This window comes from Diabrotica undecimpunctata, chromosome 2, assembly GCF_040954645.1.
Source record: "Diabrotica undecimpunctata isolate CICGRU chromosome 2, icDiaUnde3, whole genome shotgun sequence".
NCBI classification, from domain to species: domain Eukaryota; kingdom Metazoa; phylum Arthropoda; class Insecta; order Coleoptera; family Chrysomelidae; genus Diabrotica; species Diabrotica undecimpunctata.
The window spans coordinates 50,893,137-50,908,423 of record NC_092804.1 but is presented as its reverse complement, the minus strand read 5'-3'; the positions used below and the strand labels follow the sequence as shown (position 1 = coordinate 50,908,423).

Below are 15,287 nucleotides of genomic sequence, written 5' to 3'. Positions count from 1 at the left end.
AATAATATTGAAAGCGTAATAGAAAGAAAAACGCGAAAGAAAATATACCTAATCAAATTGTGGTAAGAGATATAATTTAGTTATTGGTCGAACAGTCTCTCCCGTAGCAGTTCTAATTTTAACTGCGCGGACATGATTATCTGACCCCGGAAAAAGTTCCAGGACTCTCGCGGTAGGCCATTTTAGAGGGGGACAGTTATCAGTTCTTAATAAGACTAAATCATTTATCTTAATATTTTGACTTACTTTGGACTACTTTGGTCGACTATGCAGTTGGCTAAGATATTCAACAGACCATCGTTTCCAAAACGACTGTTGAATCTGTGAACATCTTTGAAGGAAGTTAAGCCTATTAATTGGTAAGTGTAGTAATGTTTTTTCAGGGTAAGAGGTAAGGCTACTGCCTATTAGAAAGTGTCCGGGTGTAAGGCATTGTAGATCAGAGGGATCATTCGACAAGGGGCAAATAGGGCGTGAGTTTAAAATTACCTCGATCTGCGAGAGAATTGTACTGAATTCTTCAAACACTAAATAAGCATTCCCTATCATTCGACGAATGTGATATTTGGCACTTTTAATTGCTGCTTCCCATATACCTCCCCAATGGGGACTATGAGGTGGAATAAACTTCCATTCTATGAAATTTTGTGCAGCGAAATTTTGCATGTCATTTGAAAAACTAGGGGATTTAAAAAATTCGCGCAAATCCTTAAGTTCATTTTTTGAACCAGCGAAATTGGTTGCGTTGTCACTATATATGAGAGAGGGAAGACCTCTTCGGGCAATGAATCTTTTTAGACATAATAAAAATGAATCAGTAGAGAGTGATGACACTAATTCTATGTGAACGGCCTTTGTGGCTAGACAGACGAAAATAGATATGTAACATTTTTGCATTGGAGCCTTTCTTAACTTAGAGGATTTAATAAGAAATGGCCCACCGAAATCGCAGCCCACATTTTGAAAAGGGCGAGAAGGAGTAATTCTAACCTTAGGTAAATTTCCCATGATTTGTTCCATAGGTTTAGCGCGAAATCTAAAACATACGTGACAATTTTTTACAATTTTTTTTAGTGTTCGAAGTCCGTTTAAAGGCCAATAATTAAGTCTGACGTTGGACAATGTCGTTTGCGGTCCGGCGTGGCCTAGACGACAATGTTCATGAGTTAGTAATAAATTGATAATGTGAGAGTTAGATGGTAACAATATTGGATGTTTTTGTTCATAGGGGATATTAGCGTTTTTTAGGCGTCCACCGACGCAGAAAAGTCCGTCTGCATTCAAAAAAGGGTTCAGGGTAATTAAGGACTTATTTGATGTAATTCCTTGGGTTTTTATTTCCAAGATTTCTTTAGAGAATTTTAGGGATTGTATAGCCTTAAATATTGATATAGAGGCGGATCGCAATTCGTCCGGAGATAAAATACCAAGTTTTTTATCAGATGAGTTTCTTGCATTAAACGAGAACCTGTATATGTAGGCAGTGGTGCGTAATAATTTAGAGTAAGAGGAAAACCTTGAAAATAGATTATTGATAAATTCATCTTGCGTTGAGATTTTTGAACTGATTATAAGGGATGATACCTTTTCGTCCGGTAATAATACTTGGGTAGAGTTCGGGTTAAATGTCGTTAGGTTTAAGTCCGTTTTAAGTAGAAATTCAGGGCCGTTCCACCACATCCGGGAATTTAGAAATTCAGTAGCGGTCAAGCCGCGAGATAGACAATCTGCTGCATTTTCATGAGAACGAACGTGTCTCCAAGAAAAATTTGATGTTAGGTCTTGAATTTGAGTTACTCTATTTGCTACATAAGTGTTCCAGCGCGAGGCAGAAGAGTTTATCCAACATAACGCGATTTGTGAATCTGTCCACAAATTAGTGGAGGAGAAGTGCAAGCGATTTGCAAAAGTGGAATTTATTTTTTTTTTTTAGTTAACTTTGACAGTAGTAACATGGCTGATAGCTCCAATCTAGGAATGGATACCGTTTTTAAGGGAGCTAGACGAGATTTGGATGCGATTAGAGTACAACTGATAGTATCATCAGCGTAAATTGTGCGAAAATATAAAACAGCGGCCTGAGCCTTACTTGAGGTATCGGCAAATCCGTGTATTTCAATTTTAGAGATTTGCCTGCTGTTAAAAAGATTACGGGGTACTTTAAGAGACTCCAGCAGAGTGAGATCGTTAATAAATCTTTTCCATTCTTTAGCAAGAGTTTCAGGGAGTGGATCGTCCCAATTTAATTTATTGAGCCAAAGTTTTTGAATAAATACCTTTCCAGTGACAGTGAATGATCCCAAGAGACCTATGGGGTCAAATATTTTGGCGAGTGCTGAGAGGGCGTTTCTTTTTGTGAAGCTATTATCAGCAGCGGGAGGACTTGGAATTGAAATCGTAAAATAGTCATCTAAGGGGTGCCACGAGAGACCTAAGACCCTATTGGTATTTAAGTTGTTTGAGGTTATTTCATAATTAGACTGAGATGACCGAATATATTTGGCAGAAAATTCAGCCGAGTTAGAAACCCATTTGTGAAGAGTGATACTGTGACCGTTTAAGATGGAATTTAATTCATGATATGCAGCTTCTAATTCGGCTAGAGTGTTGGTTCCGTATAAAATATCATCGACATATGTCTGATTTAACAGTGCATCAGAACCAAGGGGGTATTTTGTGGTATTTAAAGTAGCTATCTCTTTTAAACAGCGAGTGGCTAGAAAACTGGAGCACGTTACGCCATAGGTTACAGACGTTAGCTCAATACACTTTAAGGGTTCGTGTGGGCTATCTCTCCAAAGGATGTTTTGTAAAAAAGTTTGATTGGGATTGACATTAATTTGCCGATACATCTTTTCGATGTCGGCGATGAAAACAAATTTAAATTGCCGAAACCGACAAAGGATATCAAAGAGATCTGGCTGTGTTTGAAAGCCGGTAAGAAGTATCTGGTTTAAAGAGTATCCAGAAGTGGTTTTTGCACTCCCGTCGAACACTACGCGCAATTTGGTGGTTGCTGAATCCTTTAATACGCAGTGATGGGGTAGAAAATATTTGTTTTCATCTAGCGAGTTGTGGTATGTAAGAGGAACATATTTACCGTGATTTAGGGAGATGTATTGATCTATAAAATGTTTGTATGCATTATATAAATTGGAGTCATTTTTAAATCTCTTTTCAAGTGATTCGAAACGTTTTTTTTGCAATTTGGAATGATTCACCAAGCTTGAGGTGCTCAGATGGAGATTTTTGAGGTAGATTTACTTGAAATCGAACATTTTCGAGAATTTTGAGGTGATTAATGAAATTTGATTCGGCTAATTGGTCATCGGGGGACAATATTTTTTCGCCGGGGCAATCTTCAGTTTCCCAAAATTTAGAAACAAGGGCTTCAAGGTTTGAGTCTGAAGAGTGGGTATTTTGAGTTTGCACAAATAGAGAGACATTATTTTTAGACTGAGCGTAGTTTGGAACATTGCCAGCGATTGCCCAGCCAAAAATTGTATTGAAAAGAGTAGGGAGATTATGTCCTAACTTTACGAGACCTGGTTGAAGAATGTCATAATAATAATCTGCTCCTATCAAAAGGTCAATATTTGATTTTTGATAAAAATGCTTGTCAGCAAGAGTGAAACCCTTGGGTATATTGAGCTTATTGGGTTGAATATGAAATTGAGGTAACTGACAAGTTATTTTTGGGATAACTGCACAATTCAAGTTAAGATGCTGAGATTTTAAATTAGGAGAATGAACATTAATATTTGCCATTAAGTTCGAGGTGAAAGAGCCTTGTGAAATGCCAGAAATTTGTAATTCCCTGTGATAAATTTTGCAATTGATTTTACTTAGCAACTCTTGAGAACAGAACGTTTTTTGGCTTCCAGAGTCTAGGACTGCCTTAATTAGTAAGGGCCTTCCTGATTTGTCGATCAAATTAACTTGAACAGTGGATAAGAGAACTGAAGAGTATGTAAAGGACTTATTTGTAGCACTCAAAGCAACGCTGGAGTCGTTTCCATTGTCTGGAAAATTGTTAGAAGTAGAAGGTTGGACATTATTAGTCCGAAGCGGTTCCGTGGAGTGCGTGGTATTTTTATGTTGATATGAGAGACTAGGAGAATTGGTGTTTTGTGAGGTTGTTGGACTGGCATCATTTGGTTGACGAAAAGAGTTATGTTTAGTTCTATTATCATACGAAGGGTTTTGTGTTGAATGGTTAAATCGTGAATGATTTCCATTTATGTTAGAACGATAATTTTCGGAATGCGGAGAATGGGAAGAGCCAGAATAATTGGTATTTTGCGCATAGGAGTTTTGATGCAGTAGAGTGTGGTGTTTTTTGGAACAGATTGAGCAAGTTCGTGAAGGACAATCAGCATGGGTGTGTTTTGTACCCAAACAGTTAGAACACATGTGATTAGCCTTAAGAAAGTTATATTTTTCAGAGTGTGGCAGAGAAGAATTTTTTCTGCATGTATATATTTTGTGAGCTGAATCATTGCAGTAATTACATTTAATATAAACGCGAGATGGGAGTGTAGCAGAGGCGTTGAGGTGGAGAGAGGTAGCATTATATTTGCCGTGTGATTTTTCTCTTTTTGAGTCAGAGGTATATGTTAGGTCTGCGAGAATGTTGCACCGTTCATTCAATATTTCAAAAAGTTCGACAATCGAGGGAGTGTTGTCGCGATCCCTTCTTTCGCCATAATACCGTTTAGTGGCAAAATCAAGTTTCCTAATTATAATATTTATTAAGAGATAATCCCACGATTCGATCGGAACATGCAGAATTTTTAAGGAGTCAATATGTCTTTTCAAATCATTTACGAATTCATTTAATGAATGATAATTGCTCTTTGAAAGTGTAGGGAAATCTATTATAGCGTTAATATGCGAATTTATTATCGCGAGATTATTATCATATTTTTTTTCTAAAATAGTTATTGCGAGATCAAAATTTTCGTGAGTAACTTCAAGTGAGTCAATTAAAGTTAAGGGTTCACCTTTAAGAGAAGATTTTAAATATATTAATTTTTGTGCTTTTGTGATACTATTGTTATCCTTTACTAGAGAAGAAAATAATTGGTAAAAAGAGAGCCATTTACTGTATTCACCATTGAAATTGGGGACGGAAATGGGTGGTAACCTTACATTTGAAATACTAGCGGTTTCCTGTGATTGAGAATGTGATGGGGAAGAAGATGAGTTACTGAGCGTTAATTGAGATAATTTTCCGTCAATTCGTGACATAGCAGAGAAGTATTTATCCTCGATTTCTTCCCTAGTTTCGGTATGCAAGTCGACCGCATCAATAGATTCTATTTTATTGCAAATATCATTGTAATTATTAAAGGTATTAACTAAATGTGCTTTTCGGTGATCTAATTCAAAGGTGTTAGTTTGAATATCAAGGGAGTTATTGATCCAATTTAAAATTCTAGTGATTGTAGACTTGCATGTGCCACGCTCTCTTTTCAATAGATCCATGTCAATTAGTATAAATTAAAATATGTGATAATAAAACGAAAACAAAACTGAGACAACACCAGTGTACAGTGTAGAGATAGAAAGATATGTTTGTTATTAAAAAGAAAAAAGATCGTGGCTGAAAATTGAAATTGTACTATACTATAAAAAATGTGTAAAAATTCAAATTCAAAATTATATAAATGTGTAAAAAAATCGTGAAATATCTGTAAATGAATGCGATAAGTAATTTTTAATTAGTCATAAATATAGTAGGATACGACTTTGATAAACACATTCAAAATTGCGTATTATGCGTAAATTATAGTAAGTAAGAAAGTATTACTTAAAACGAGAACGAGTATAAAAATTATAGTGAGTGATAATATATAAAATACAAATAAACACTGTGAGAATTGTTTATAGAAATTGTATCGAGTTAGAGTCACTGAGTAACGCGAAAATAAATAAAGTTTATAAGTCCACCGTTGTTGTAAACGGTGTTACCTGTTGGAGAGGGTCGTTTTGAAGACGACTCACGGGTTTGGAGCAGCGTCTTCGTAAATCTCGATGTGGGTGATGGAGTCAGAACTCTTTAACTGGAAATCCTTGCTTCTGTAGTGTTGTGGAGGACGTTTGCTGTCCCACCAGGGGTACCAAATTTTGTGTGGAGATGTGATGTTTCGTCCAAACATAAGAAAGGGAACCAAGCGTTTTGTTGGTTTCGTATTAAGACGTCGATTCCAAATAATCTCGGTCGAAGTAAGGATGATTTCCGGTAATAAAGAAAGTATTGAATCTGCTACCAGTCAATTTTATTGATCACAACTATTCTAACAAATGCGATTTTATATAATAATTATCATCGAAAGCCGACCATAAATGCTTCTTGCTATGTCGTTGATTGCGAACAGATGTGAATATATCCCGTTTAAGATTCTAATTACACTATTTCCGCGTGAAAATCAAAGAGAGAAAAATTTTTATATCATCGAACCGCTACGACTGAAGGCTGAGACGTGACTGCCCTTTTACTATTCTTGAGTGAGAGTCAGAGAGAGAAACTCTATATTATCGAACCGTTACGACTGAAGGCCGATACTTGAATATATTTTTGTGTTACTGAATCGTCGCCAAACATCAAGTCAGGGACCACAAAGTCCCTTTAAATCACCGGTTTAGCAACTCCTAGAATTCATTTAATACAATGTACGACTTAACGGTCAGGTAGTCTCTGAGAGAAAGGTTTTATTTTTTGAACAAAGAATAGATTTTTAATTCCACTAAACATTCGGAGAACTGATATAAAGAGAATTGACAAACTGACTTTCCTGTAAATTACCTTACTTTGTAAATAAATACTTTTATGTTATAGAGATTTGAACACTCTTAATCAAATAGTAATAAAAAATATTGTATAGGTGTTGCGTCAACAGGAATTTCTACTTTTATACTTTTTTGTTCAGTAAACTGATGTATCTCAATATCTTCCTCTACATCAGGCCAGTCCGCCTCATCATTTTCTTGTACCATATTTTCATTTGCATCGTTAGCTTCGCCCTCATCATTACTCGACTCACCGCCATCATTGCTAGTATCCTCAGTCTCTCTTCCAGAATGAGAAGGAGAATATTCACTTCCACTAGAATAAAATATTTCATCATTATGGTCCTTCTCGAATTCATATTCAATATTTTCGGTCTCTCTGTACTCACTAACTTCCCTACTAGCCATCTCGGCCTCTAATTGAAGATCTCGTGTACTTAGATGAAACAAATAATAAGGGATTACACCGTGTGTAAATAAGTTACGTAGTTATATTACCTGTCTAAATTATACACAATAACGACACTTTTCGTATTTGACGTTTGCATACGTGCTATAAATTTATAGGTTATTTCTTGTTTTTTTAACGTCGAGATCACAACCCAGTCATAGCGTGTGAAAGAAGGATTGTTCAGGTGGACTGTGGGCAAATTTAGACCCACTGTGATAAACCGTGGTGAAATTATTTTACATTTCATCACGTAAGTTATGTGTCACACATGGGTGTCAGCAGTTCTTACGAAAACTTCACCTGAGGGTTGGTGTCGTGAATGTGTTAACTACGTATAGTTCATCCCAAACCCTTCTTTCAGTGCGTCATAGTTTATCGAATTCTCTCTAACACATTAAGCTAGAAGTGACAGAAAAAAACGTGAGTCTGTGATTATTATACATAGAACTTAGAAAATGATTTATCGTAAAGCTAATTCTACTTACGGATGTATAATTGGTTGGAGTTTAGAATACGCTAAATAGATATCCAATCAACGATGCACATAAATATAATTTGACGTAGATTGTCTCTATCGTGACAGTACTTTCACAATGTCAACTGATAAAATGATAATTGTCATTCCAGGTTAGTATTATCAGAGATTTTACAGTGAAAATTTTGTATTTATTGTCATAAAAATATTTTAAACATACATCGAGAAAGAACAAAGACCAATATTAAAATTATTAAATTATTTTCAATTAGAAAAAGAGAGATTACTATCCTACAACTGTCAAATTTAACTAAAATGTCATGCAATAATTCTCGACATTCTTAAAATCCTATATGACGTCAAAATTAGTGACGCACTGAAAGAAGGGTTTGGGACAGACTGTATTTAATATTTTGAATAGGTGCCTGAATTTTTTTAGAGCATCTTTAATATGAAACAAAAATATTTAGTGATGAACTGTGTTTATTTTAATAATACGACATAATTATGTTAAAAAGAATTAACTTTATACATGGAAACAGTTTTATAGTCATTTTCTACGATTACATCAATTTTAGGGTTGACTTTAGGCTAGTTCTTCTTTATCCTAAAAAGAATTAATAGTATTAATTTGACGGTAAAAACTAAGACATAGTTATATATACCTACATATCCCTGCACTATTGTAAAAATATATATGTTTTGAATAAACTTTAGGAGATAAAGAAAACAAAGACAGTGCCGATAAACAGGAAGAAATCCAATCAAATTCATGTAAGTATTTAATAGATAATGATCCATGAGAAGAGTTGATAAATTGAAATAAGTATGTTGCGTACTAGAAGACAAAATTATAGAGAGGAGACTGTGATGAAGAAGTTATGAATTCTACTTTTCTTTTAGTCTGTTAATATTCTGTTTAGCAAATACCTGTGTCGAATATTGCGATGTAGAATACGCATTGGTGCATACAGCACTTGAAAATAAGATCAAAGAACAAAAAGAGATATAGAGACAAACTTAGACTATATCGAGACGGATTTTATTTTATATACCAATATCATCATATTCATCATACACATATGTTGTTACCAAGATACAGAAGGTTGGAGATATTCTAATAGAAGAAGAAGGAAATTTTGAGTTCATATATCTAACAAAAACATAAAATGACATGCACTAAATAATAAGTATCGAATAACAGAAAATGGTTAATTTTCGTTAACTTTGGTTAACCACATATAAAAGAAGAATACCTACTAACGAGTGGAATAATATTTAAGACAAACTATTATAAAGAATAAGTTAACTTACTTTCCAAATTTGGTTTGCAACTTCCTCTTCAATAAGCTGAAATAAAAAACAATTTGTATTAACTTAAGAAAAAATATAAGGAATTGCGGATGAATTGCTCCATAAGACTAAGGGATATTTGTAATTTTTTTATAATAAATAGGTACAATTTCTATGCTAACTTTTTGTAAGAGTTTATTCGTTATCAAAGTTGGCGAATCAATTAGCGCCTATTTCGACAAGATTCTTTTTAAAATGTCACTTTTCCTTTCTAGTGACTTTGATTTCTAGAGGGTCCGTTATATAAAGTTATGAATTGTTTTTGTTATGTGAACTTGTAGCAATTTTTCAATTGTATATATCATATAAATTCCTCAATGTTTGACTTAACATTTCAAATTTCGTTTTAAAATCTTCAAAGATTATAAGCATACTCTGTTTGTTTGTACTCCCAGATCTAGCGAGATAGGTGAACTATCCTGTCAAAATGTGAACGAATCTACGTGTATTCCAGACATCTTGTCAGGGTAAGATCTCTATGTTTTTTATTTCTATACCTTTTGTTTTATTCGTAATTTTATTATTGCAATTTTTCATCTTATTTAAATCTAAGTTCCTACTAATACGGAGGCCCTTCTCGTCCTAATTTGTGGTTCCTCGCTTCCTAGCTAGTCCTAGTTAGACCAGCATCCTAATTTGGAGGGCCTCTCATCCTAGTATGGAGCCTCCTCTTGTGCATGAGTTTGGACGGAGGCTCCCTTTTATTCAAGATTTTGCTGGTATCGAGGCCATCTTTCAGTTAATCTCGTTAACAGATTACTTAAATTATTTTGAGTATAGTCTTCTTATATTCTAAGCCAGGACAAGATGTTACAGGTTATCAGGTTAACAAAATTTATCTAATTATGCAAGAGACTAAATTGAGTTACATGATAGAATTTAATATTTAAAAAATTTTGTTTTTGCAGTCTCTATTTTAAACATGTTTAAACCAAAATGAATTAACTAAACAGTAAAATTTTTTTTCGTAATTAATTTTTCTCATTCGATTGCACGGATTTTTATTTTCAACACACAGATAATCCATTGCAAAAAAGACTAATGTAAGTTAAGACCATTCTCAGGTTTTTATGATATTTGATATCTTTACTGATATTTAATACGATATTTGATTACTTTATGGTATGGTATGGTATGATATTTGATTTTTTAAATATAATTTGATATAAAGAATTTTATCATTTTTCATTTTTATGATATTTGTTTTTTTCTCTGTGTTTTATCAACATCCCATTACTGTTTTTTTGCTATTTAAATATTTAAAAATAGTGACGCCCTGTTCTTAAAGAGTTGTTCTCTTCCCTATAATTTTTTGTTGCTTTGTGTCAATCTTTCTTGTGTTTCTCACCTCTTTGAACGACCCCACTTATAATCTACTAGGACTGAGCAACGGTTCCTTCGAGCATATAGTATATTAGTGTATATGTAAGTTTACTTTTTAGTAATTTCGTTCACATCTATGGTACATTATTACAAAATGGAGCAGCACAGAGATCAAGGAAAAACGATGTATGAGAGATGTATAAATAACTACTAACCTGTTCGTATTCCTTTGCAAAGTCGTTCTGAAAATTATAAATTTCATATTAAATAAAAAATTTATATGATTTAGATTAATAATACACTTACATTTATTTTTTAGAACTTTGAAAAAAAACAATGACAAGTTGTTCAAGTTTTATGTATGTTATGTTGTATATATTATATTCGTTCTTAGTGTCACCCAATTTTACAATATAATAGTTTAATATAACAAATTTAATATAACACAACTATTTTAAAAAATTTATTTGTGGCAATGTTATACTAAATCATTAAAATACATTCTTATCACTCATATAAGCAATTTGCGTGTTTAATTAGGCTTTCCGGATATTTAGTTTTCCTTTTTATATCTATAAATATGGTTCTTATACGCCTTCTTCATCTTCTTTTTATTTTTTTTTGACTCTACAACTCTAAGTGAGTTTTAGCCGTATTTACTGTTTACGGTCTTGTGCAGCAATCTCCCATCGTTGCATCCCCATCTTACGTAGATCACTCGGTAGACGATCCTTCCATCAAACTGACATTCGGCCATGGAGCCTTTCCCAGAAAGTTGTATTTAGTAGGCTTTAATCATTCGCTGTCAGGACATATCCTGCCCATATTATACGATTTGCCTTAATGTACCGTACTATGCTTTCGTCTCCGTACAGTACTTATAGTTCCTAGTTATGTCTTCGTTTCCTCTCTACTATTATGTCGTCTCTACAAGGACCAAAGATCGTCCGCAGCATCTTCCGTTCTAAGACTAATAATTTTATTGTTTCAGGCTGGTTTAGTGTCTATGTCTTACCCCTATACTTTATTATAGGGCGAATTATAATTTTATATACCTATTTATATATAGTTTTTTTTTTGAGAGCAATTACGATCTAAGTATCATCGCTAAGGAGTGATACGCTCTATTTCCTAACATGCTTCTAGCTGCTACATCGTTTTCATAACTGTTCTCCGCTGTTATTACTGCTGCCAAGTATTTAAATCATTTTGTCTAATTCTTAATCTTGGATTTTTGTTAACTACCATGTACTTGGTCTTATCTTTGTTGACTTTAAGGCCAATTTCCTTAGCCCCGCTTTTAAAAGGGGTAAGCAATTCTTTCGCATAACTGGTAGATTGTGTAGTTGTGTTGACATCATCACTAAAAGCTAATAAAACCTTCGCTGATTAGACAGAGAAGCTATTTCTGGTTTTTCTTATCCTTGTCTAAGAGCCGCTCCAATTTGAAACTCATCTAATGTACTTCTGCCATTTCTGATACGTGTACATAAATTCTGCACACACGTCTGGGTTAATCCTACTAGCTTCCTGGGTACTCCCATTTCCACCATTAATTTGATTTATATCTTTGTTATATTCCGAACTCTTTTCTAATCGGCGAAAGATAAAGATCTGGTCTATTGTTGACTTTTCCAGTCGGAAGCTACAGTGGTAACCACATATTATTTCTGCTGCGTACAAAATTAATCTTCTCAGTAGAATAGTCGACATAACTTTGTAATACATAACTTACATACATGTTTATCTTCGTTTTGAGTGCTAGTACTATGTAGCTTTCACGCCATTCTATCGGCATTTCTTATCGTTGTCATTCATTTATAAGGTGATGTATTTGTACATGAAGTGTTTCTCCCCATTCCCCATTTTTAACCAGTTCCGTATGTTTGCCATCTGTGTCTGAAGCTTTGTTATTTCTTAGTTTCAAGAGTATTGCCTTTACTTTATCAAGAGTTGGTAACACTATTTCGGGTTCTACTGAGTTGTACTGTTTTTGTTCGTATGTTCTTGTTGGATCGTGAGTATATAACAATTGTTTGAAATACTCTCTCCATTGTCGGCTTATGCCTTTATTCTCTGTAAGAAATTGTCAGTAGATTATTCTTTATAAATCCCGTACAATTTATACTTTGCCTTATTGCATTTTTATTTGCAGTCACTTTGATCTTGGTCTTTCCCTTCTTTTTCTTCCTCCTGGATTCCATTCTATCATTGCGTATGCCATTGCCTCATCTCCTGCTCGCCAAATGAGACCTAATCAATCTAACTCCGCATTGCTTTATTTAAGTCACAATGTCTTCCTTAATCTTTGCATTTGTTCTGCTCCTATATTCATTTTGCTCTATTCTGATTGGTCCCAGTATGGTTCTTCATCTTTTTAACCATCGTTATTGTTTCTCATTATTGTTTTGCAAAATAAGCTTTATTCGCTGCTAATATTTTTTCTTTTATTTCGGACTTCCTTTCTCCGGTTTTGCTTATTGTAACTCCTAGGTATTTGAAGTATTCTAGTTCTTCAATATCAGAACTACCTATTTTGTCTTTTTTTGATTTAATCTTAGTCCCAATATCTAACCTTTCTCTCTTATTTCTTCTAGGATTTCTTTCATTATTTTCCTATTCTTTGCAATAATAGCTATATCGTCTGCATATGCAATTATTTGACCACCTCTTGTTCTGAGATTTCCTTTATTTATATTTAGTATATATTCTAATGCTAGATTAAATAGCGTTGTTGATAAGGCAGCTCCTTGTTTCATCCCTTTATTTATACTGAATTCCTCTGTCTCTCCTCTTTGTGTCTTTATGCTTATTTTTGTAGTTCTCATTGTCATTTCTATTGATTTTCTGAGTTTATGTGGAAATTTTAATTTTCTAAGTGCGATTTCTATCATTAATTGTGGCCTTTTAATTGAATCAAATGCCTGTTTGAAGTCTATGAATAACATTTCCAATTCTAATTTATATTCGTTTGCTTTTTTCATTATTTGTGTTATTGTGTGTATTGCATCTATTGTAGATCTTCCTTCTGTGAATTAACATTGGTAGTTTCCTACTGTCTTCTTTGCGATCTTTGATAATCTCCTTTTTATTATTGATGTCAATATTTTATATTTTGGCCTTTAGTGATTTTATTTCTTGATAACACTACCTAGACTGACCGATTCTGAGGTTTCTCTCAAGTTGTGTTATCCAATTTTCTAGGTATTGTTTTTTCTTCTTTTTCAACACTTTTCTCTTCTTTTTTCAAATTCTATGGTAAACTTCTCTACTATCATCTGTTGGTATTGTTCGTAGCTCCATATTTTTGTTATTTTTTAGCATTAAACTTTATTCACATTCCTGGTCAAACCACTTTTTTCTTGTTTTTTTCTCCTTTTCCCTATGCATTCTATTATTGGCGTTTATATAGGTTCGCTTATATTTTGCCATTTCTGATTTAATGTCAACTCTGAATATATTTTAATATGCACTGCCTAATTTATTTTTCATTTTAATGTTTTTATGACACGCCTTCTTACGAAGGCTTTTCTCTTCGACGGACTAATCTTTTCCTTTGATTATTAGGCGAAGAATCACGACATGTTCCTCTTGTAATATGACCAGGGATCTTCGTTTTGGCACTTTCTACTTTAGAAACTTAAAGTCCTTTGGAATCTTATTTGTCGTCTCGTCTTGATTTACATACTTTCATACATATGTTTATTACCTTTGTATCGTTGTTCTGCTACTGGAGTTTTCTGCTTTTATTTAAGCGAGAGATTCTTCATCCTGCTACCGGACAGCCTATCGTCTTTTTTATCTAGTGAATTTTAGACGTAGAAGTAAAAAAAACTATATAATGCAAATTATTTTCAAATTTTGGGTTTTACTAAACCTGATTAGCTTATTCTGGGAGTTTTTAATGTGTCGACTCCTAATGTAATTGTAATATTGTATTAAAAATAATTCTTAGCGTCAGTTTTTTTATATCCAGATATTTTAAGAACATTTGAAACTTTAAGCTTATAATAATTAAATATTAATATTTGACAATTTAATATAAATATTGCCTTTAATTTTTCAAAGTTCATTTACTCGAGCATTCAACCTTATATCAAATTAAATATTTCTTACCAATTCACTTTGAGTTTTCTTCCAAAGTTCTTCCTAAAATAAAAATTGTCTGTTAGTTTTTGTAAAAGAAGAAATAAATAAAATAATAACAAAGTTATCTTAGATTTATTTAGAAAAAGGTAAGGTCTGAAACAAAGATAATATTTTCCATCTGTTTAAAAAAGAAAAGAAAAGCAAAAATTAATTAAATAAAGTTCTGAAGCTAAAAAGAATAAGAATGATCATTCCTCTCTTGTCCGGTCCAAAAACAATATTCCAACGAACATCATGGAGTTTATGAAATTACATATGTAGATTGCCCTCAAACTTACATTTGTCAAAACAATCGAAGAATTTATTATAATCGAACAATTATACTCTAACTCAGGATCATCTTTAAATAGATCATAAGATAGTTAATTCCAGAACCCTAGTCCCTATCCGTTTTATAAACCAAGCAATTTCCTAGAAGCAATCGAAGTCGAAAAACAGACCCTTTCAATAAACGAGATCAAGGCACAGCATACATGGTGATTACCCGACAAGCAGACTAAATTACCGTCCATTTATTACAACACGTTAGCGAACTAAGTCACCATATGCAGCATCAAAGTATCAGTGCAGCGTAGTAACGACAGTAGTGTAGTGAATAGTAAACTTTGTACAATTGTACGTAGTTCAACCTGAAAACTGAGTGAGTTTGTTATTAATTTCTCTACTAATATTAATCTTGGGTAGCGGATAGGAACTCCTTTGGATAGTCCTATCAGGGAAAATGAATCAATCCCTGCCCTCCGC

The 15,287-nt window shown here is 33.5% G+C and overlaps 2 protein-coding genes across 4 annotated transcripts in view; both read right to left on the bottom strand.

Annotated features, from left to right (window-relative positions):
- Positions 1–1,916: 1,916 nt before the first annotated feature.
- LOC140433674 (uncharacterized) lies at positions 1,917–5,487 on the bottom strand. The gene is made up of 2 exons (XM_072521654.1): positions 3,222–5,487; positions 1,917–3,124 (listed from the first exon to the last, which is right to left on the bottom strand). The coding sequence occupies exons 1-2, from the start codon at positions 5,485–5,487 to the stop codon at positions 1,917–1,919; spliced, it is 3,474 nt and encodes a 1,157-aa protein (XP_072377755.1).
- A 2,696-nt stretch (positions 5,488–8,183) lies between these two features.
- The window catches only part of LOC140434525 (uncharacterized), a 46,322-nt gene continuing 39,218 nt past the window's right edge, over positions 8,184–15,287 (bottom strand). For all 3 annotated transcript variants that reach the window (XM_072522860.1, XM_072522859.1, XM_072522858.1), the window contains 4 exons: positions 14,511–14,543; positions 10,610–10,636; positions 9,033–9,068; positions 8,184–8,325 (listed from right to left, as the gene is read on the bottom strand). In XM_072522860.1, coding sequence (XP_072378961.1) covers positions 8,305–8,325; positions 9,033–9,068; positions 10,610–10,636; positions 14,511–14,543 — 117 coding nt within the window. In that variant the 3' untranslated portion in view covers positions 8,184–8,304. The remainder of the gene's footprint in view (positions 8,326–9,032; positions 9,069–10,609; positions 10,637–14,510; positions 14,544–15,287) is intronic.